This window comes from Centruroides sculpturatus, unplaced genomic scaffold (genome assembly GCF_000671375.1).
Source record: "Centruroides sculpturatus isolate CEXI.00-Female unplaced genomic scaffold, Cexi_2.0 scaffold530, whole genome shotgun sequence".
Taxonomy (NCBI): Eukaryota; Metazoa; Arthropoda; class Arachnida; order Scorpiones; family Buthidae; genus Centruroides; species Centruroides sculpturatus.
The window spans coordinates 356926-378494 of record NW_019386973.1 but is presented as its reverse complement, the minus strand read 5'-3'; the positions used below and the strand labels follow the sequence as shown (position 1 = coordinate 378494).

The 21569-nt window shown below is 25.7% G+C and overlaps 1 protein-coding gene and 2 long non-coding RNA genes across 3 annotated transcripts in view; all 3 read left to right on the top strand.

The window, feature by feature from the left end:
- LOC111615994 (transmembrane protein 241-like) overlaps nucleotides 1–1789 on the top strand; it is a 10945-nt gene extending 9156 nt beyond the window's left edge. The window contains exons 9-11 of the mRNA XM_023357439.1: nucleotides 1400–1435; nucleotides 1512–1546; nucleotides 1776–1789. Coding sequence (XP_023213207.1) covers nucleotides 1400–1435; nucleotides 1512–1546; nucleotides 1776–1789 — 85 coding nt within the window. The remainder of the gene's footprint in view (nucleotides 1–1399; nucleotides 1436–1511; nucleotides 1547–1775) is intronic.
- A 1556-nt stretch (nucleotides 1790–3345) lies between these two features.
- On the top strand, nucleotides 3346–9507 carry LOC111616003. The gene is made up of 6 exons (XR_002755173.1): nucleotides 3346–3424; nucleotides 3530–3622; nucleotides 4762–4810; nucleotides 5204–5252; nucleotides 9372–9407; nucleotides 9484–9507. It is a non-coding gene; the product is annotated as an uncharacterized LOC111616003 (long non-coding RNA).
- Nucleotides 9508–9603: 96 nt separating this feature from the next.
- Nucleotides 9604–19509, top strand: LOC111615999. The gene is made up of 4 exons (XR_002755172.1): nucleotides 9604–9671; nucleotides 14622–14709; nucleotides 14804–14871; nucleotides 14963–19509. It is a non-coding gene; the product is annotated as an uncharacterized LOC111615999 (long non-coding RNA).
- The last annotated feature ends 2060 nt before the right edge of the window (nucleotides 19510–21569 follow it).

Here is a 21569-nt window from a genome sequence, read left to right as displayed (position 1 = left end):
CAGTGGTTCCCAACCTTTTTTCATTAGCGTACCCCGTGACATGTCATATCTCTAGATTGTACCCCTCATTTAAGAAATTTAGTGAGTAACCGTATTGTTAATTTTACATATTGTAACTTTAAATTAAAGAAAAAAAACCTAAAAGAAAAAATGTATAATAAAGTTGTGATTGTTGCAAGAAACATTTTTTATCTAATAATTTTTTAATACTATTAGTTTGTGATACATAATATATTATTTTTTCTGCCATAATAACTAACTTCTTTCTGTACCCCTAAACAACCTATCGCGTACCCCTAGGGGTACGCGTACCACAGGTTGGGAATCGCTGATCTAGATGATCATGAAAATGCTTTAAATTAGAATACAAGAAATGATTCTTTAGTTATAAATTAAATTAACTTTAGCACCATATTTAAGGAAGAAATAGAAGGAAACACAAACTGCTTATTCCAAGTAACCAAAATTGGATGAATTTTTCAAATGAATGTTTAAGTTCATCTATCCTAATTTCATAAACTTTCATATCATATGTTTTACAGTATTTCTTTGAAATGTTTATCTGTTAATTTGCTTATATCTGATTCCACAAAAATACCTTCTATATACTCTTCTGGTTTATATTGATAGGTAACAAAACATTTTAGAAGGTTTAACTGGTATTTTCTATTCAGTTAAAATTACTATAAAAAAGTGTATGGTAAAACTAGGTGATAGGAAAAAATTGGCATAATTTTTATGTGTAGCATGATTGAATTAGCAAACAGTTTTCAGCAGTTATCATCATTACATGTTTTTAAACATATGTTTTAATGAATACTGCTTTTGTTATAGTTTTAGATTTATTTCTGATTTTAAGGGAATTTTTGTTTAAAATATTTAAATGTTTTTGAACTTTTTGTTGTAACATAATGCTTAATGAAACCATATTTTATGTTAAATTAGTAATAAGCAATATCATAAATAGATGAAACTTAGTAAAAATACTTTTTGGAATTAAAAAAAGAAGAATATAATAAACAGAGAAACTAAAGATAAGAATTATGCATTTTTTTAGCTGGGAAGACAATACCCATTTAAAAGTTAACTGATATATCTATAGTTTTTTAAAAATAGACTGATTAAAATTGTTTATTTTTTTCAAAAATCAAATATTTGTCTTTCATTTTAATATATATATTTTTTCATACTGCATAAGATATTATTAATTGAATGACTATTTTTTAATTAAAACTGTTTTATTTTTATTTAATCCATCCTGAGATCCAAATTTTAATTTTTTTTTTTATTTCTGTTTACAATTTACACTTCATAATATAATTGTGTATTATTTTTAAAATGTTATAAAATGTAATTTTTATTTTATACATTTCTTTTAAAATTCTTCTCTTCTTTTTAGTGCACTTCCAAAATTGTATTGTTGTTTTATATTCAGGTATGTTTATTCTTGTAAAAAAGTTCAATATTACTGTAATAATAAAGTTTTTATTTTATTTATTTTTTATTTTTAGTGTTATTGTTTTAGGTTCTACAAGTTTTTTTTTAGGTAATACTTTTCATTTACTTCTTAAAGACACCACTAAGAATTGTTTTATCATATTGTTATTAATTTTGTGTGTTTTTCTTTAGGTGAAGCTTTTAAAGTTTATAATTTTCCATTATTAAAAATTGCAAAGTTTTATATTAGTTTTATATTCAGGTATGTTTATTCTTGTAAAAAAGTTCAATATTACTGTAATAATAAAGTTTTTATTTTATTTATTTTTTATTTTTAGTGTTATTGTTTTAGGTTCTACAAGTTTTTTTTTAGGTAATACTTTTCATTTACTTCTTAAAGACACCACTAAGAATTGTTTTATCATATTGTTATTAATTTTGTGTGTTTTTCTTTAGGTGAAGCTTTTAAAGTTTATAATTTTCCATTATTAAAAATTGCAAAGTTTTATATTAGTTTTATATTCAGGTAAGATAAAATTTTTAAAAATTTATATAAAATGGAATATTGAAATATTATTTATTTCAAATTTTATTAGACACAGAAAATAAATAGTAAATTTTGTCATGAAAAGTTTTTACAGTTTCAATAGTATTATACCAGTTTTATTTGGATAATGACCACCCTTGAATTGTAACTATATCTCATCCTTAAACCTTGAAATAATTTAACAACTGCCCTGTAATAGTACACACATCTACTATTTTCTGAAAACTTAAGGGAACAATGTAAAATTAATAAATATTATAAACTAGTCTTGGTAGACACTGTATTTATTTATTACCGTTGACCATCTTGCCAAACAAGCTGCAAAGTCTTCAGTCACTAGTACTTTCAGTTACATTCCTACCTCATACATTAACAATCACGTCAAGAAGCAAATCTTCATTCTCTGGCAAGACAGCTGGGACCATGACACCACTGGTAGGCTCACCTACACTTTCATCCCCAAGGTTGACACTACTGTGATTCTTAGCAACTTTTACCCTAGTTACTTACAGGACACCAATTTTAAGCAATACTTGCATAGATTTAACCTTGGGGACAATCCACAATGTGATTGTGATATTCAAGAGGACCAAACACCATTTCGTTTAGTTTTTCACTGCAATAGGTACAATCACATTAGGGATAGTTTAATGAGAGTTGCTATTCTGGAAGGGTACAACTGGCCTCGCAACCCGCACCAACTCATTCACATGTGTACAATGTTCTGTCATCTACTTGCATTCATGTCCCTTAGTGGGGTTCTTGAGAGCACTCACTCCGAGGGCACGGATGGCAATTAGCTTTCCCNCATTACTTACTATTAATTGTGATGATTTAAATTTAATGAGGGGTGATGACTTAAATACCTACATGTAGTTCAAATTGCTTAGTATCTTAATGCATTAATTGTTTTAAAAGTTAAATTTTAAAATATTTCAAATTTTATTTCATAAAGATATTATTATATTACCATTGTATTTTAAATATAAAATTTTTTATAAAAAGTATGAATTATATTTTGTTATTCTGTAATAATGTAATAGATACCTTTAATTTTCAAAATTATATTAAAATTATTAAAAATTAGAATATATAGAAACTTAACACACAAAATCAAATCAATAACACATTTGTATTATTACAAGAATAAAATATGCTAAGCATTGAAAATTGAAAAACATTGAAAATTCTAAAACATTATATTTTCTATAACATAACTGTTAATAATATTTCTGTTTAATATTTCATAATTATAATGAATCTTTTAGTGATATTGTTAAAAATGATATAAATAAGTTAGAATTTTGAAATTATAAATTAAAAAATTATATTTTAAAAAATGTTTTTACTTTGTTTTTACAGCATATACCAATTTTTCTTTCTTTACATAATATAGTTTTTTTATTTCAACATGTTGCTGATCTTTGGGCAAGGCGTTTGGTAATTATGAATTTTTAAAATAAATTCATACTACATAAAATTATTTTCATTTATAATACTCTATTAAGATACTGCTTAAAAATCTAATTACATTTTCATTTTTAGGAATGTGAGAAAAGTTCAAATGTTATTTCAATAATAATACCTTTGACAATAATAGCATTGAGTACCACTATGGTACTTTCTACATCATTAAAGGTAACTGAAATTTATAGTTGTAATCTTGTAGATATTAATTATGTATAATTGAAAATGATATCTACTATCTATATATATAGTAGTTATGTTGTTAATTCCATGTAAACAGATCTTAGGATAGAGAATATGTTGTATATGTGTTTGGCTAATAAATATGCAATGTATCATGATATATAACAACATCACAAAAAAAATAAGTGGAAATGATTATAATAATAATTGTTTGAAAATAAAAAGTATAGCTAAATCAATGTGATAATTATATCTTTTTATTTCCAAACACAAATTATTAGCCATTTTCATTTATTATTCTTGGATATTAATGGGAACTTGTGTTGATATTTACAGATATTATAAGTTTTTTTTAAATTACAAAGTGTGTAGAATTAAGTGCAGAAAATAGTTGTTTTGCTAATAATTTAATTAAGAAAAAATTTAAAATTATAATCTGTTAAAGAAAAACCTGATTTTTGTTTTGATAAGCTTGACATCAATCTAAAAGACATAGATTTTCTAATAATTTCAACAAATAAAACATTACGTTTTTAAATTGAAAATATGTAGTTTATTTATATCATTGATTAAATGTTTAAACGTCCTCCAAAAATCAGTTTTATAGAAAATGAACTTATTTTATTTTTTCTAACAGATTGTATTTTAATTTCTTTGCAGTTGAATTGTTGATTTAATTGATGTTTACAATCAGTTTCATATATTTTTAATTTTAGAAAGAAAGTTGTGATATCCATAGATATAAAATCAGAATGACTTTTCTGTATTTTTCATTTTCAAACAAAAGATTTTGAAATTATTTATATAATACAGTAATGCAAAAAATTAAAATAAAATCACTTAGATTGTTAGTTTTGTAATAAATATAAAGGAATTTTAAATTATAATTGAAAAATACTTACAATGAACTTGATTAGTAGCTGGATCATCTTTTTATTTGCTAGAAGCAGCTAGATATTTAATTAATCTTTTCAATATACATTTTACTAATTGCATTTTCTATCTTAATTTTTTTTTCTCATTTATTACATGTTTTTATTTTCTAGCTTATAGACAAAATTTTATATTATACTATTCTGTATGCACTATAATTGATAGTCAATTTATGTATGCATGTCTTGTTACAGGAATTTAGAGGAGCTCTCTTTTGGATGATACTGCATCTTATATCATCAGGTGAGATCTTGTGATATGTTTTTACTATGACAATAATTTTTGATTTATTTAAAGGAAAATAATAAATCTCAAAATTTATAGTCAGAATGATTTATCTCTGATGGAAGCCATCTGACTTTTTTCTCTAATTCTAAATTATCTTCAATTTCAATTTACAGAATGTAAAATATACAATTTTATAGTCTACATTCTGTAAATTGTAGAATATTTAATTTATATATATATATATATAATATATATCTATTGCAGCTTTGGGAGAAAAGCAATAAATTTAATTGAATATTCTATTAACATATTATAATAAAAGATCTTTATAGAAGGTGTTTAATTTATTGCATAAAAAAATCTTAGAAGGAATTTTATGTTCAATAAAAGTTGTTTTCTGTATTTTAGGAGTTTTAGTATTTTTGGATCAATTAGATAAATCTTATTCTGAAGAAAAGTGAGTAACTTTAATTTTAAAATATAAATTAATCATTTTATTCATTATGATTTAAATCAATAAACTTTTAAATTGATATTCACCAATTTTTTTATTAGCTTAGTATTTTGTGTTGTCCTTAAAATTAGTTGATGGTACTGTTTAAATAAATACAATGCATTAAAAAAATTTAAATAGTTTAGATAATGTATTTTGTATTTTTAAATTAATGTTATTGTATCTCTTATTTTTTTCTATTGTTGTCTAATTAGCTACAGTACTAATTTTAAATATTTCATTCACTAATTAATAATTTTATAGTTTTATATAAGAAATTATGCTAATAAACTTTAGTTAAGAAATTAATACATAAAAAAATATATTTAATTATGTAACTTGTCACATATGTTATGATCAAATAGGTTTTAATAGCATTTTTTGGAAAGTGTACCAGGGGTCACCAAACTACAGCCCGTGGGCCAGATCTGGCTTGCGAGGTCAGTTCATCCAGCCTGTTTGCTGCACTATGCCACAAATGAGCTAAAATTCAATTATTTATATGGAAATATCATAGATTATAGATGAACTTATAGTGTAAAAAAACCTAAAATAAGTGTAAGTAAAAATGTCAAAATTGGTCCAATCTGATTTTTGTATTAGACAGTAATAAAATTTTTAGGAAAATCAGTGAAATAAAAAATTCAGTGACATTTTGTGACTTTAGATATCAGAGCACTTTTTGTATAAGTACAGTAAGATCCCATTTAACATGGGGGGATGCATTCCTAAACAACAAAGCGCTAAGCGAAACAGTGTTAAATGAGGTCATTTTAACATAGGGATAGGGATAGGGGAACACGCGACCAAAAATAAACAAATTTTACTTTAATTTCAAGTTATTTTTATATTAACTTGTATAATAATATATGTTAAATAACACACAAACATATGCACACAGAAATGTAAAGTTCATTTTTTGTGATGAAGGTCCTGGCTTTTCTGAAATTCTTGTTCTTTTGTGATAAAATTGTGAAGTTTCATTTGTTGCTTTTTTCTTTCCTTAAGCAAATGTTGGTAGCAGACGATCGCATCCAAAATGCCCCATTTTGCTTTTGCACTCCTTTCAAAATCTGGATCATTTGCTACAGTTTGATCAACAATTTCAGTTATCTTACCAAACTTTTACTAAGGAAATCTGTAGAGAAATTTTTTGGGTTCTTCATTTTCAGAATCACTGTTTTTCAGTTCTACATGGGTTTCTTATTCTGCCAGTTCTTGAAGTCATTGGTAAGGTTCTCACCAGAAAACCTGCGGTAACTCTTCAATATTCTGTTCATCTACATCTCCTAGTCCTGCTATATCGATTAGGTTAAGTTTGATCAACCTAACAATACAGCGATAGGCTCTTCTTGTTGAGAATTCTTGGATAGCTTCAGCCATAACTTCTTCCACACTTCGTTCGTGCATTTATCAGTTAATTCTTGCCAAGCAAAGCCAATATTTCCTATGGCATCCATGATTTTATATTTTTTCCAAAATTGCACCAAACAAACATAGAGTTAAAGAAAGTACACCTGTTTTGTCACCTTTTGCTAATTGGTTTGTGTTTGCAAGTAATCATATTATATACGAATCAATGAAATGCCACAATAATTTAAATCAGCATAAATTTTGAGTTTTTTGTAGGCTTTGAGCAGACCACGTTATATCGAATCAGCATTAAGCGGGGTCTTACTGTACCTGCAATGAAATTTTTAAGGAAAGCGATTGCGAGTTTGCTGCAGGCATTATTTTATTTTTTTTTTTAGTATGTTGTATTGAACAAAATGGTTATATAGCCCACATTCGTCATTCCCTGTTATCTGGCCCTCTGTAAAAAAATTTGGTGACTTCTGAACTCTACTATGCTGAAAATGTGATTTTAATTTGCATTCTGACAAAAAAAAGCCATTAACAAATCTTGTTAAATTAGTTCAATCAACATTCAATGAAATGACATACCCAATAGTATCATATAAAAATTGACATATGTTAATTAGTAAATTTTAGCAAAAAATGTATTTATATCAATTGAATTAAAACAAATTTAATGAAGTCATATCATAATCATTTTGTATGATTTAACTTTGTTACTTTTCATTATGAGATGCTTTTATTTTCTCAATTGTTATATTTATCATTTATATTTCAAATATTATTGCTAATCCCTAGTTTGGTAATATCAAAGTCTCTGTCAATAAGTCTCAATTTGTAGACTTGTTGACAGAGTTTGTGATTTATGTATGATTTTTTATGTAATAATTATACTGTGCAAATTTAAGTGTTTAATTATAAATGTCCATTTTTTTTTTTCATTATAATAGACTTCTTCATTGTCAATGGAAATAAAAACTCATATGTTATTCTAAAGTGATATTTCTGTTTTCAAGTTTTAAAATGTGTAATGAAATCTTCTTTATTTATTAAAAATTTATTTCAGGGAAATGCATTGAAAATAGAGTATAAAATTAGAACCAAATTTCAAGTAAATTCAATTAGCTTTGTCAATCTTTGTTGAAAAATATCATATTTTTTTGGCTTTGTAAACTATTTTGTAAATTTCATCTTACTTCTTTCTTCTATTCTTTCTGTTTTAACAATCAACCATTATCTTGTTTTCCAGTATTCTTTGTATTTTTGTTATATTTATTTTATATCTTGTTGAAATTGTTCATTTTTCTTTTCATTCATTTCATCTAGATCAGTGGTTCCCAACCTTTTTTCATTAGCGTACCCCGTGACATGTCATATCTCTAGATTGTACCCCTCATTTAAGAAATTTAGTGAGTAACCGTATTGTTAATTTTACATATTGTAACTTTAAATTAAAGAAAAAAAACCTAAAAGAAAAAATGTATAATAAAGTTGTGATTGTTGCAAGAAACATTTTTTATCTAATAATTTTTTAATACTATTAGTTTGTGATACATAATATATTATTTTTTCTGCCATAATAACTAACTTCTTTCTGTACCCCTAAACAACCTATCGCGTACCCCTAGGGGTACGCGTACCACAGGTTGGGAATCGCTGATCTAGATGATCATGAAAATGCTTTAAATTAGAATACAAGAAATGATTCTTTAGTTATAAATTAAATTAACTTTAGCACCATATTTAAGGAAGAAATAGAAGGAAACACAAACTGCTTATTCCAAGTAACCAAAATTGGATGAATTTTTCAAATGAATGTTTAAGTTCATCTATCCTAATTTCATAAACTTTCATATCATATGTTTTACAGTATTTCTTTGAAATGTTTATCTGTTAATTTGCTTATATCTGATTCCACAAAAATACCTTCTATATACTCTTCTGGTTTATATTGATAGGTAACAAAACATTTTAGAAGGTTTAACTGGTATTTTCTATTCAGTTAAAATTACTATAAAAAAGTGTATGGTAAAACTAGGTGATAGGAAAAAATTGGCATAATTTTTATGTGTAGCATGATTGAATTAGCAAACAGTTTTCAGCAGTTATCATCATTACATGTTTTTAAACATATGTTTTAATGAATACTGCTTTTGTTATAGTTTTAGATTTATTTCTGATTTTAAGGGAATTTTTGTTTAAAATATTTAAATGTTTTTGAACTTTTTGTTGTAACATAATGCTTAATGAAACCATATTTTATGTTAAATTAGTAATAAGCAATATCATAAATAGATGAAACTTAGTAAAAATACTTTTTGGAATTAAAAAAAGAAGAATATAATAAACAGAGAAACTAAAGATAAGAATTATGCATTTTTTTAGCTGGGAAGACAATACCCATTTAAAAGTTAACTGATATATCTATAGTTTTTTAAAAATAGACTGATTAAAATTGTTTATTTTTTTCAAAAATCAAATATTTGTCTTTCATTTTAATATATATATTTTTTCATACTGCATAAGATATTATTAATTGAATGACTATTTTTTAATTAAAACTGTTTTATTTTTATTTAATCCATCCTGAGATCCAAATTTTAATTTTTTTTTTTATTTCTGTTTACAATTTACACTTCATAATATAATTGTGTATTATTTTTAAAATGTTATAAAATGTAATTTTTATTTTATACATTTCTTTTAAAATTCTTCTCTTCTTTTTAGTGCACTTCCAAAATTGTATTGTTGTTTTATATTCAGGTATGTTTATTCTTGTAAAAAAGTTCAATATTACTGTAATAATAAAGTTTTTATTTTATTTATTTTTTATTTTTAGTGTTATTGTTTTAGGTTCTACAAGTTTTTTTTTAGGTAATACTTTTCATTTACTTCTTAAAGACACCACTAAGAATTGTTTTATCATATTGTTATTAATTTTGTGTGTTTTTCTTTAGGTGAAGCTTTTAAAGTTTATAATTTTCCATTATTAAAAATTGCAAAGTTTTATATTAGTTTTATATTCAGGTAAGATAAAATTTTTAAAAATTTATATAAAATGGAATATTGAAATATTATTTATTTCAAATTTTATTAGACACAGAAAATAAATAGTAAATTTTGTCATGAAAAGTTTTTACAGTTTCAATAGTATTATACCAGTTTTATTTGGATAATGACCACCCTTGAATTGTAACTATATCTCATCCTTAAACCTTGAAATAATTTAACAACTGCCCTGTAATAGTACACACATCTACTATTTTCTGAAAACTTAAGGGAACAATGTAAAATTAATAAATATTATAAACTAGTCTTGGTAGACACTGTATTTATTTATTACCGTTGACCATCTTGCCAAACAAGCTGCAAAGTCTTCAGTCACTAGTACTTTCAGTTACATTCCTACCTCATACATTAACAATCACGTCAAGAAGCAAATCTTCATTCTCTGGCAAGACAGCTGGGACCATGACACCACTGGTAGGCTCACCTACACTTTCATCCCCAAGGTTGACACTACTGTGATTCTTAGCAACTTTTACCCTAGTTACTTACAGGACACCAATTTTAAGCAATACTTGCATAGATTTAACCTTGGGGACAATCCACAATGTGATTGTGATATTCAAGAGGACCAAACACCATTTCATTTAGTTTTTCACTGCAATAGGTACAATCACATTAGGGATAGTTTAATGAGAGTTGCTATTCTGGAAGGGTACAACTGGCCTCGCAACCCGCACCAACTCATTCACATGTGTACAATGTTCTGTCATCTACTTGCATTCATGTCCCTTAGTGGGGTTCTTGAGAGCACTCACTCCGAGGGCACGGATGGCAATTAGCTTTCCCTTGCTTTGTTTCAACTGTCAGTATATAGCTGCTTTTCAACTTTTTTAATTCTTATTTTCTGTCTTCTTTTTCGGTATAAATTCAGTTAGTCCTAGTTGTAAGTTAGATTAGGGACTCTTAGCTTTGCTTCTGGTTACATTAAATTAGATTAGGGTTTATTAGCTTTAGTCATCTGGTTGGGTTTGTCCTATGTTATGGTAGGTTAGTTTAGTTAGTGAGTAAGTTAATGTTTAAAAATAAATAAATAAATAAATAATTTGAGGTCTTGCTTGTTTGTCTCTGTTGGTCCATTCCTCTTGTCTAGTTTTTCATTGTATTTGCTTTTTGCTATGTCTGTCTAGCTGTTAACTCCTTCACAGTCTCATTTTTTTTCTTTTCAGGTTGACCATCCAAAAAGTGTCAATTTTTTATCATTGATATTTGGTATACAACTTATTTTGATGAAAAATATGCAAAAATTAGTTCCTACTGATATTAGTGACAATTTGTTGTCACTAATATCAGTAGATAATTCATCTGATTCATTACCTGATTCAGATAAGTGAATTTCACTTTCTTCATAATCATTAAAATAGTGAATATCATCAATATCCATTAACAATTTAACCTCTCCCAAATTCTAATTGGTTTGAAAGAAAAACTATCAGAAACAAGTTGTGTTTTCAGATTCCAAAATGAAACTAAATTATCCTGCCAAAAAAGGCTGTAATGTAAAGCCATCTATTGGAAAAATAGTGAAATAAACATATAACAGCAGTGAACATATCAGAGACGTTAAAATAAAAATTTCTATAGCATTGTTCACATTGAAGGTATGATATACATTAAAGTCAAAAAAGCAATCACTGCACATGGACATGTGGGATGCAGCAGTGACTGAGAATGGATTAAATCAGGTATCCATTAAAAACTGTTGTGTATTTTATAGTTATTTGTATATTACAGTTTTTTAAGTGCCTGATATGCACTTTTGTTTTGTAAAAAAAATTGTGACAAGAATAAAAATCCAAATTAACCAAAGAATTACCAAAATTAAAAGTCCATTTTTACAGACCAATTAATTAACATAATTTTTCACTAGAAGGATGAAGTACCATAGTGTACTAAAATTTTAATTAAATCATTAATTTCTAATTATTAATTTGTAGAAGTTTAGAAGAAAAGATCTGGTATATAATGATGATCAAACCAGCAGCTACTGATACCTTTGCTGGAGACATTATCTATTATGGCTTCCCAAGCAGGTTTATTATAAATTTTCCCAATACACGATTCATTTGATACATTCTGCTTCTGTTGTTCTTCCTTTTTTAAAATTCTCTTAATGCTTCTCTCCAGTTGCAAGAAAGAAAAAATAATGCTAGCATTAATGTACAGTACAACAGTACTCTGATTCTCTTTGCCTCAACCAATCTAAAAAATAAAACTGTAAACTTCACATAACAATTTATCATATTTAAGCTTTGTTCCACAAAATATTAAGCAATAAAGTAATCTTTATTTAAGCTCATTTTATTGCTTAATTTTTTGGACAGCAATGATTGAGTCAGAAGACCTTTATATTGTAGACATATTCATTATCTTTATATTCATTATCAAATATGACATCCAAATTTAATTTTAGTGTGATTTGTATTTTTGGAGGTATTTCACTTCCCTCTTCATACAATAATGACAGATATAAAATACTGAGGAATGCTAAAATATATGTAGAAATATAACAAATTTAAATTTGCAATATAATAATATTATTGTAAAAAATAATGCATTCTTTAACCAGAGTACTTCCACACTTTTTAAACCATTTCAACAATATTATAGATCACCTAGCTGTTACCTGTGACTTTGCCTGCGCAGATTTTGCAAGCAGACCCCATTTATATTCAGTATTTCAACAACCATAGTAATTGTTATATAACACCTACCACTGAGAATGATGAGAATTGCTGAGAATCAAACTATTTTAATTTGATCAATTTTCTGGAACATTTACAATCATTCTATAATCAAACCAATATGCAATAACAAATTCAAATTTAAAATCATTCAAACATTTGGTTAAAAAATCGAAATGTATAAAAATATTTATAACAACGTCTGAAATGTTATCAATTTAATACACCTAAGTACTCAATGAAGACTAGACATAGTTGAAAACAAAAAATTGCATGTAAAATAGTACAGTAGAAGGCATTCTTCGGGTTAAGCCTTAATCCTCTTCCTCTCTCCCACGGGAATTTCGAAAAAATTCCTTCTTAGTGTGCGTTTTAATGATGTACCCTGACTGTGTACCAAATTTTACCTCTAGGTTCAGCGGTTTGCTCTGGGTGATGATGAGTCAGTCAGTCAGGACAAGTAATTATATATATTTAGATTATAACAAACTACTTGACATGATATTTACATATTCTTATAGTGAGTACATGTGACACAGCAACTTATGAGGTTGACAAAAACATTAAAACATTACACTGCAAACTTTAATTTAAAAATTTATTAAAATATATTATATGAATCCTATTTATTATTAATAAAACAAGAAATCCAATCATCATCCATTTTAAAGCTTATATTACCATGAATCCTCATTACTTAAGAATTTTTAATTGTTTCGAGATGTTCATATAATTTCCTTTTTTAATGTTGCTGGATTGTTTTTATTATACAGATAATAAAAATTTAAATTTTTTTTATTTCAATAAAGCTTCAGAGAACAAAATACTATAAATTTATAATGCATCAATTTTTCACAGCTGCAGAAATTTGAAAACTTGCAACACCAGCTCCACATTTAGTAATTGAATTCTAATTGAATTGTAATATTCACATATAATGACTAGTTCAAAATGCAATCTGTAGTGATTTAATTTATTGTCTATGTTGATATTTTGAAATCATATTATAGCAAAAATGAATAAAGTAGGATTACATATAACAAAGAATACTTGTATTATGTGAATAGTGTTGTAGACATACTTTTCAAGTATATCAATAGGCATGAACTGTCTTAAGTCAGTCAGTATCTAATTAATATTATATAATTAAGCTTTAAGTGTAAAATATGCTTCAATAAAATGAAAAAATGGGGGAAAAATGTATTCCAAATTCAATCATTTAAGAATATTTAAGTTATGTTAAATAAATAGCAACTGTGTTACTTATTACTCAATATAGCATTCACCAAGTAATACATCCCAAAATTTAATATACAGTATACTGCTGCTCAAAAAATAAGTAACAGACATGTTATTTTGGATAAAACAAAAACTATTTTATTGGATTGACTTATTTGACTCTGAGTGGACAAAGTATACCACCTATGAAAGAATAAACTGATTCAAGAAAAAATGTAAGAGTTGTTGTTTTTACACTTTGATAGCCAAATATAGCATTGCAGTGTTAGTGTGACTTTTGTCTAATGGCCTGTGAGAAGACCTTGAGTTGTAATGCAGGCAATTCTTGCTAATGATGACATTGTTGATTAGTTTTATGTTAGTAATATCTATTCTTGTATAAGGACTTGTTGGAGCTCTGAAAGAGTATAGGATGGAATACTGTGATTTGTAATCCATCTTTCAAACTTACTCGGGCTGCAATTTTAAATGTCACAGTAAATAATTGCTTGTTTGTTACTTATATTTTGAGCAGCAGTGTAAAATAAAAAAATAGTTTTGAAATAATATTTTACAGAGATTAAAAAATACACAAGTTGAGCAAAAATAATTCCACATTAAAACGTGGAATTTTTTATCAATTTATATAATTTCACACAATTAACAACAAATAATAATCATCAGTGTACTTGTTGCTATCTTTTAATTATCAAAATAAGTAATTTTTTAGATTAATCATTGATTTTCAACAAAAATAATGTAAGTTTAAAAGTACTTTATAGTATCATCTCTTTTATTTCATGCAATGATCCATTAACATGTATATAGCTAACAATATCTGATATAACTGATTTATTTAAAATTAATAGTAATTGTAAATATTCTGATTTGAAAAAATTTTAAAATTATTTTAAATAATATATTATGTTAAATTATTTTTAAAGACTAATTTAAGATTAATTTTCTGTATATTTATCTTACATGTACAATTATTTTATATAAATTACAGTGGAATTTTAACTTGTTTACTTGGATTATGTTTTTTAAAATTAAATGATCATCAGCTACATTGGCTCAATTTGATGGGGGTGGCTAAAGTAAGTAATTTAAATTAGAAATTTAGAAATGTTACTACATTCTTTGTTTATTATACTAATGTTGCTGTACTAATATCACTTTGTTCTTTGAAAGATTACGGCAGCAAGCTTGAGTTTATTATTATTTGAATTTGAAATACAAAATACAATGTGTAAGCTCTGGTAAGTTTTTTAACATATCTAATGGTTACATTGATTAAATTATAATTTTTTTATAAGTAATATTAATAAAATTTTGTTTTAAAATACTTAGGATTAGTTTAAGTTTGTTGACAGGAGTTTTTACACCTTTACCAAACAAAGTTTTAATGGAATTAAGAACAGAATCATCAGAACAATTAAATCCAATGCTTCAGGAAGATGATAATATCTCTGATAATGAAGAAGTCTAGTGAAGATTCCATTAAGCAATTTCTCTGCATTCAACTGTGATAATAATACTAAAAATATTAAATATTTATATAAATTTTTACAATAATTTTAATATAAATTTCTAGACAATAGTTATTGATTTCTTGAGATTTGATGTTGATTATAGATTGTTATAAGTGATATTGTTTAGAAGAATTATTAGTAAATAGATAAGATCCATAACTGCTTTATATGAAACAAATTTAATTAAGTATAAAACATAACATAAAGTATTTCCTTTATAAGTTCCTTTATCTAAATGAGAACACTAAACAGCTAACAGATATATCAAATAATAAGTATATTGACTGATTTATTGTATTATTTGAATTTAAAAATTACATGTCAGTGTTTAATTTTTAGATATCATATAGTTAATTTTTATATACAATTCAGATAGCAGTAAAGACTGGTTATAGAATTTCAAAATGCTATAAACTCTGTAAAATATTGTTTAGTTACAAACTTAGGGGAATTAAATTACAAAAAAATCTATTTTTCTTATACTGATATTATTTACATATTCCATTTTGGTACATTAAATATCTGCAAGGTTATAAAAAAAGAAATTAATTTGTATTAAAGCCAAAATTAGTACTATTATTATTAATTAAATGCTAAGTAATTTGGTACTAGAGGCATTTAATAATAATAGTAGCAAGAGTATAGCCTGTTATAATTCATAATCATTTGGCTTTCGTATATAACTCAAGTTTGGATGTTTATACTTGAAATTAATTTGTATTTCATTTTTAGATAAACAATAATTCTTAAAATATATTAAGAATTAATTTTATGTTATATGTTGGATATTTATATACTTGCACATAAATAATTCCTTTATTTAAATATAACTGTAAATTCATTCCATGTTAATTGATGTTTTATACATAGATGTGTCTTATGAGATTTATCTTATCTTAGCTATTTATGATCATGTTTCAACATTTTAAAGGATTTTGTAAAAATAATTGATAACTGTAATCACCAAATATATAAATTTTGGTATGGTGAGTAACCATAATGATACAGTACATATGATAAAACAGTCTTTCTGATTTCAATACACTCTCAATGATTACACTTTCAATTTATATATGATTATCTGATCAGAATTCATAATAAATCAAAGACACTTATAAAGTGATCTTTACATCCAAATTTTATGAATGTAAGTCAGAAAGAAGAGTGACAAACAAAACAATGTGTGATTTTAATAGTTTAACCATATAATGAGAAAGAATTTTATTGAAGCACAGCAAGTGAAGCAAGCAAGCTTCCTTGGTAGCAGCTCAAATTGACAAATTGCTGAAACATGTTTTGCAAAGTAATGACCCAGCCAATATGAATGAAATTTTGCACATTAATAGAAGTAATAAAATGATGTGTCATGATGGAGACCAAATGGGAGATATTGGAGTTCATAGAATCCCCATGTTAAGTCAATCAAAAACTTTGCATTGTAAAAATATAAACAAATGAGTGCACTTCCTAACATTCAAAATACAGCAAAACTCTTTCCAAATTTTTTTTGAATACTGATCTTTTTCCATTTTTCTCAAAAAATTTATTCAACTTACATATGTTGATGGCTGAGCAGTCGAGATGGCAGCTTACTGCTCTGGGAACCTGGGATCAAATCCAGACATGTCAAAAAATCCCCAGGAATATTTTGGAGATAGTCTGACTGGATATATTGGCCCCATCACTCACCACCCAGCCACCCCATTGTGAGCCTGGCTGAACCCATAAAGGGCTTGCTAAAAGAAGTCCTCTTAGTGCCCACAAGGCAGTTACATGTCAGCATATTATAACTCACACATTTATTATATAAGTTAAAGATGTTCTAGAACAAAGAATTCATGCATAGACAGTGTGACAAGTCACTTTAATTTAGCTCCTCCCTAATAGTCTAACATTAGTTCACAAGCCATTGCTGTGCTTCAGTCAGAGTGTTCTTGTAGTCAAAAATTGCATTTTGATTTTGTAATTTTAAGTTTAATTCAAGTGTAGTCAAAAATTGCATTCTGATTTTGTAATTTTAAGTTTAATTCAAGGGTAATGTCAAAGGCAGGAATTAATTATGTGACAGCTTTCTCACATGGAAGTCCATGGGATAATTGATGGGATCTATCCTCAACTGCATCCCATCAATTTTCATTTGCTGCAGAATCTGATGGAAGATCAGAATGATTTTATGGAATTCTATGGGGCATTTGTGACATCTGCAGTTAAGCACACCTAGCTATCTGCAAGAAATCAGATTATCATAATTTGGATTCTGTTATGGGCTCTCAAAGCTCCAAATCAAAGTCAAACCAGCATCATTATTTGGCTGAAAATTTGATAAAATATTTAAAAAATAATAATGAATTATGAATTGTTCCAATAAATTTGTTTATAATCAAAAATATAACAATATTTGAATTAGGTGGCATTAATTTCAGAGAGAGACAAATATATTGTAAACTATTTAGAATGTTGCATTTTATTTTAGTCTGATTCATTTGTAGATTGTCAGTTTAAAATGCAATTTATATGTATTTAAAGTACTTTTTCAACTATTATGTTAATGAGCATAATTTATTCAAATACTTCATTGTTTACATATATATATGTTACATTTAAAGCCTGTAAATTGGATAAAGCTAGGCTAAATCCTGCTAATGCTAACATTATCCAAGTCACAAGTAGATAAAGCTGATATTATCCAAAAATGGATGGAAGAAACAAGAATAAAACTTAAAATTTGATTTTATCCAGATAATGGGCAGTTTATCTACTGCTATTTGAATACAGCTGAATGTATAATTTGTCTTTTTATGGGCATGAGTATTTTGTTTTTTAGCCAATACATGGATAATGGAAACAGAGCAATGTTGTCAAGTTTGACAGCTTATCACCATATTTCAAGCCCCATTGATGACATGACAACAATTTTTTCAATCTGGTGAACTTTTCAAAAAACACTTGTAAAATTCAGGACTATATTACATTTAATAAATACAATTGAAAACAAACAAAAAATAGATCTTAAAAGTCTTTTCAAACACACACAGGATCATGTAAAAACATACTCTACCACTACTTTTATTTGAGGCTATTATCTGAAAAAAATTGCAAAATACATTAAAACCTGACTAGAAGATCTTTCATAATTATTTTACTTTTTCCATTGTGTTTAATACTATGACCAACCTGATACACCATTTAAAATCTACATACATGTCAGTATTCTGTAAATCAAAATACTTCTTTTTATTACTTTAAAGTTAAATATACAGTTTTTAGCTTTAAAAGTATGGTTTTTTAATTAAATTTGATGATATTTTGGTGAAATAAGTAGCGACATTTATTTTCATTCACTTCCTTTTTATGCAATAGAGAAATAATAAATTTTAGTTTATTTTAAAAACTTTTTTTTTATACATCCAACCTGCATCAGAAAGATTGCCAATTATCTGGCTAAAATCAGTTTTATCTAGACCAAGGGTGATGTTTGCACCTATTAGCTGAAACTAAAAGTATGGGAAAAGGAGGGAAAAAAGAATAGAATATAATGGGAACATTTTATTTTATTCATAAATGCACACTGAAATTTTTCCAATGTACTTTTCCAGTATACATTGTCTTATAATGTATATACAGCTAAACAGTATGCAAAGTTGTTTGCAATTAACAAAACTCACTCAGCAAATAATTGACCACCCAACTACACCTTAAGTTGCCAAGACAATTTATTTAAACCTAACGAATGTTTTTGGCCTATTCAATAGGCCATCCTCAGGTTAAATGAGAAAAAACAGTCTTTTAAATGTTTGTTTGCAAGTTATTTAGTTATAAAGCTCTAATAAACGTTGCTTCTAGGTGATAAACTATAATGATATAATTTTAGATATTCAATAACTATATTCATTGTATTCAACTTTATTTTTATATTGGATATATGATTTTATGAGTGCCTATTTAGACTGCTTGGGAAGGAATTTCTAACCTTTGGAGAGGAAAACTCTCTCCCAAAAATACCCTAGATAAAATGGTGGGACAAAGTGAAATCCCAAATTTTCTTGTTTTATTCAAAATGAGGTGGATAAAACCTGAATTTTAAGTTTTATTATTTCTTGTTTTATCTGTTTTTGGATAATTTCAGCTTTATCCACTTGTGGCTTGGATAAAGCATGCTTTATATAGATAAGGTTCAAAATTAATAGATTGATGCTTGCTTTAATCAAAAGACTTCTATAAAGCTAGCATTTGCCAGTTATCTTAGCTTTATCTGATTATTTAGGCTTTAGTATTTTTTACATGAAAATTTTCTTTTTTAAAAACACAGCTAATAGTTCATGCCAAATGATTGCCAGATTATATCAGACTATATTAATGCTAATATTAATAATTAAATATCAAGTAATTTGGCCTAGAGGTTGGCATTATGTGCTATCTCTTGATAAATTTACTAACTATAATTAAAGGATTTAATAATTTAGAAGATACTGGAAGAAAAGAATTGACTTGGAACAGGATTCATATCTTCAACTCCCACTTGCTATGCAAATGATTTGTCAATTACACTATCAGGACCTTACTTCCAATCATTAAATATTAATTTAATAATAATTATTAAATTTATAAAGAGATAGTGCCTAACAATTACCTCTAGGCCAAATTGCTTGATATTTAATTATTAATAGTAGCATTAATATAGCCTGATATAATCCATCAATCATTTGCCATTAATAGAAAAATTGGGTTAATCGATGTTTGTATTTGCTAATAGTTTATTTTAAATAGATAAAATTTGAATGTGCTCTCATTATAGATTTATAATTCTATATAAGATTTATTGTACAATAAATTTTATATAACATTCATCATTATATTATTATTTGCAATGTTATTAAACATCAAACAAATTCAAAATTTTAATTCCATACTTTGTATCTTGATCAAAAATGGTCAAATTTTTATAATTTTTTTTTACTGTTTCAATTAAAATATAATTTAAATATCATAACATTCAAATACATCTAAAAATCAATATTTATTCTTCATTAAATAAAAATTTTACTATTTTCTAATATAGTTGGTCTATTTCAAAATATGTTGGATAGATGATTTACAATTGTTCAGTTATAAATATTGATATTTCTATTATTAATAATTCTAATGTTTATATGATTACTACTGGTAGTGCTTTTTATCTCTGTATGAATTAATAATTTTTTAACAAGATTAAAGTTGCAAAGTACATAATTTTTTCATAAAATCATCAGTGGTAAAATTTTGTAATAGAGATGTAGAGTACAAATCTATAGTGTAAATAAAATTCTTTCTATAAATGCCAAAAGCATTATAATAAAAGAAAATAATCAAGTACCAAAGACTGATATATATATTGGAACAGATAATCTTTAAATGTTTATTGATCAATATACTTTCTGAAAGAATGAAAAGAAAATTAATATAATTTTGAATAAGATAGGATCATTTTGGTAAATCCATAACCAATATGTTAGAATATCTACCTAGCCATTGCAAATAAGGAAAAATTTCAACTGTATCTGTTGAAATAATAGGTAAATTCTGACTATTCCAGCTATTTCTGTTTAATTTTAAAATGTTCCAAATTTTTACTTTATATATCTGAAAAATCCACTAAGTTTTTGATAGTTGATGTTTATTTTATCTACGTGTAACCTTAGTTCTGTTGTTAACTATTTGATTAAATATTAATCATTAGATTATTATTGGCAGATATACTATTAATGGAATAAATTTTTTTAAGGAATATTTATTTAAAAAGAAATAAATGATATGTAAAGATATTGTCCTAAAACTGATTAGCTAATTCAATTTAAAATATCTGTTATATGAGGTTTTAACTGAGACATGATATTGTAAATGATTTCTGTAAAATTACAATGTTATGACTTTATTCATTTACTGTATTTAGTATTGCATATTCTTAAATTATTGCATCAATATTACAGTAATTGTATTCTCATGAACTTTTATCAGAATATACTGTATATAGGGTGTTATATCTTGTATTAAACAAAAAGAAAATAAGAAAAATTTACAGATAAAAATATTTTAAGATCCAAAGATTTTAATAAAAATTGGATTCCTTTTCAAATATTATACAGCAAAAAACATTTAGGAGTTATCAATTGAACAAAACATTCCATATTTGAATATTATTATTTTAATTTTTTCTTTGATAAATATCAAATCAAGTGCCCCAATAAAAACTTTGATATATTAATTTGATTATATATATATCAAAGAAAAAATATAATTTTTTCTGTAAATAATTTTTTTATTAAAAATATAATTGTTACTATACTTAATTTAACATGCTGATTTTTATATAAATTGGAACATGAAAAGTTGAATGTAGTGATTTTATCTTAAAATAATTTTTTTATAATTTTATTGAGTTCTAAGAA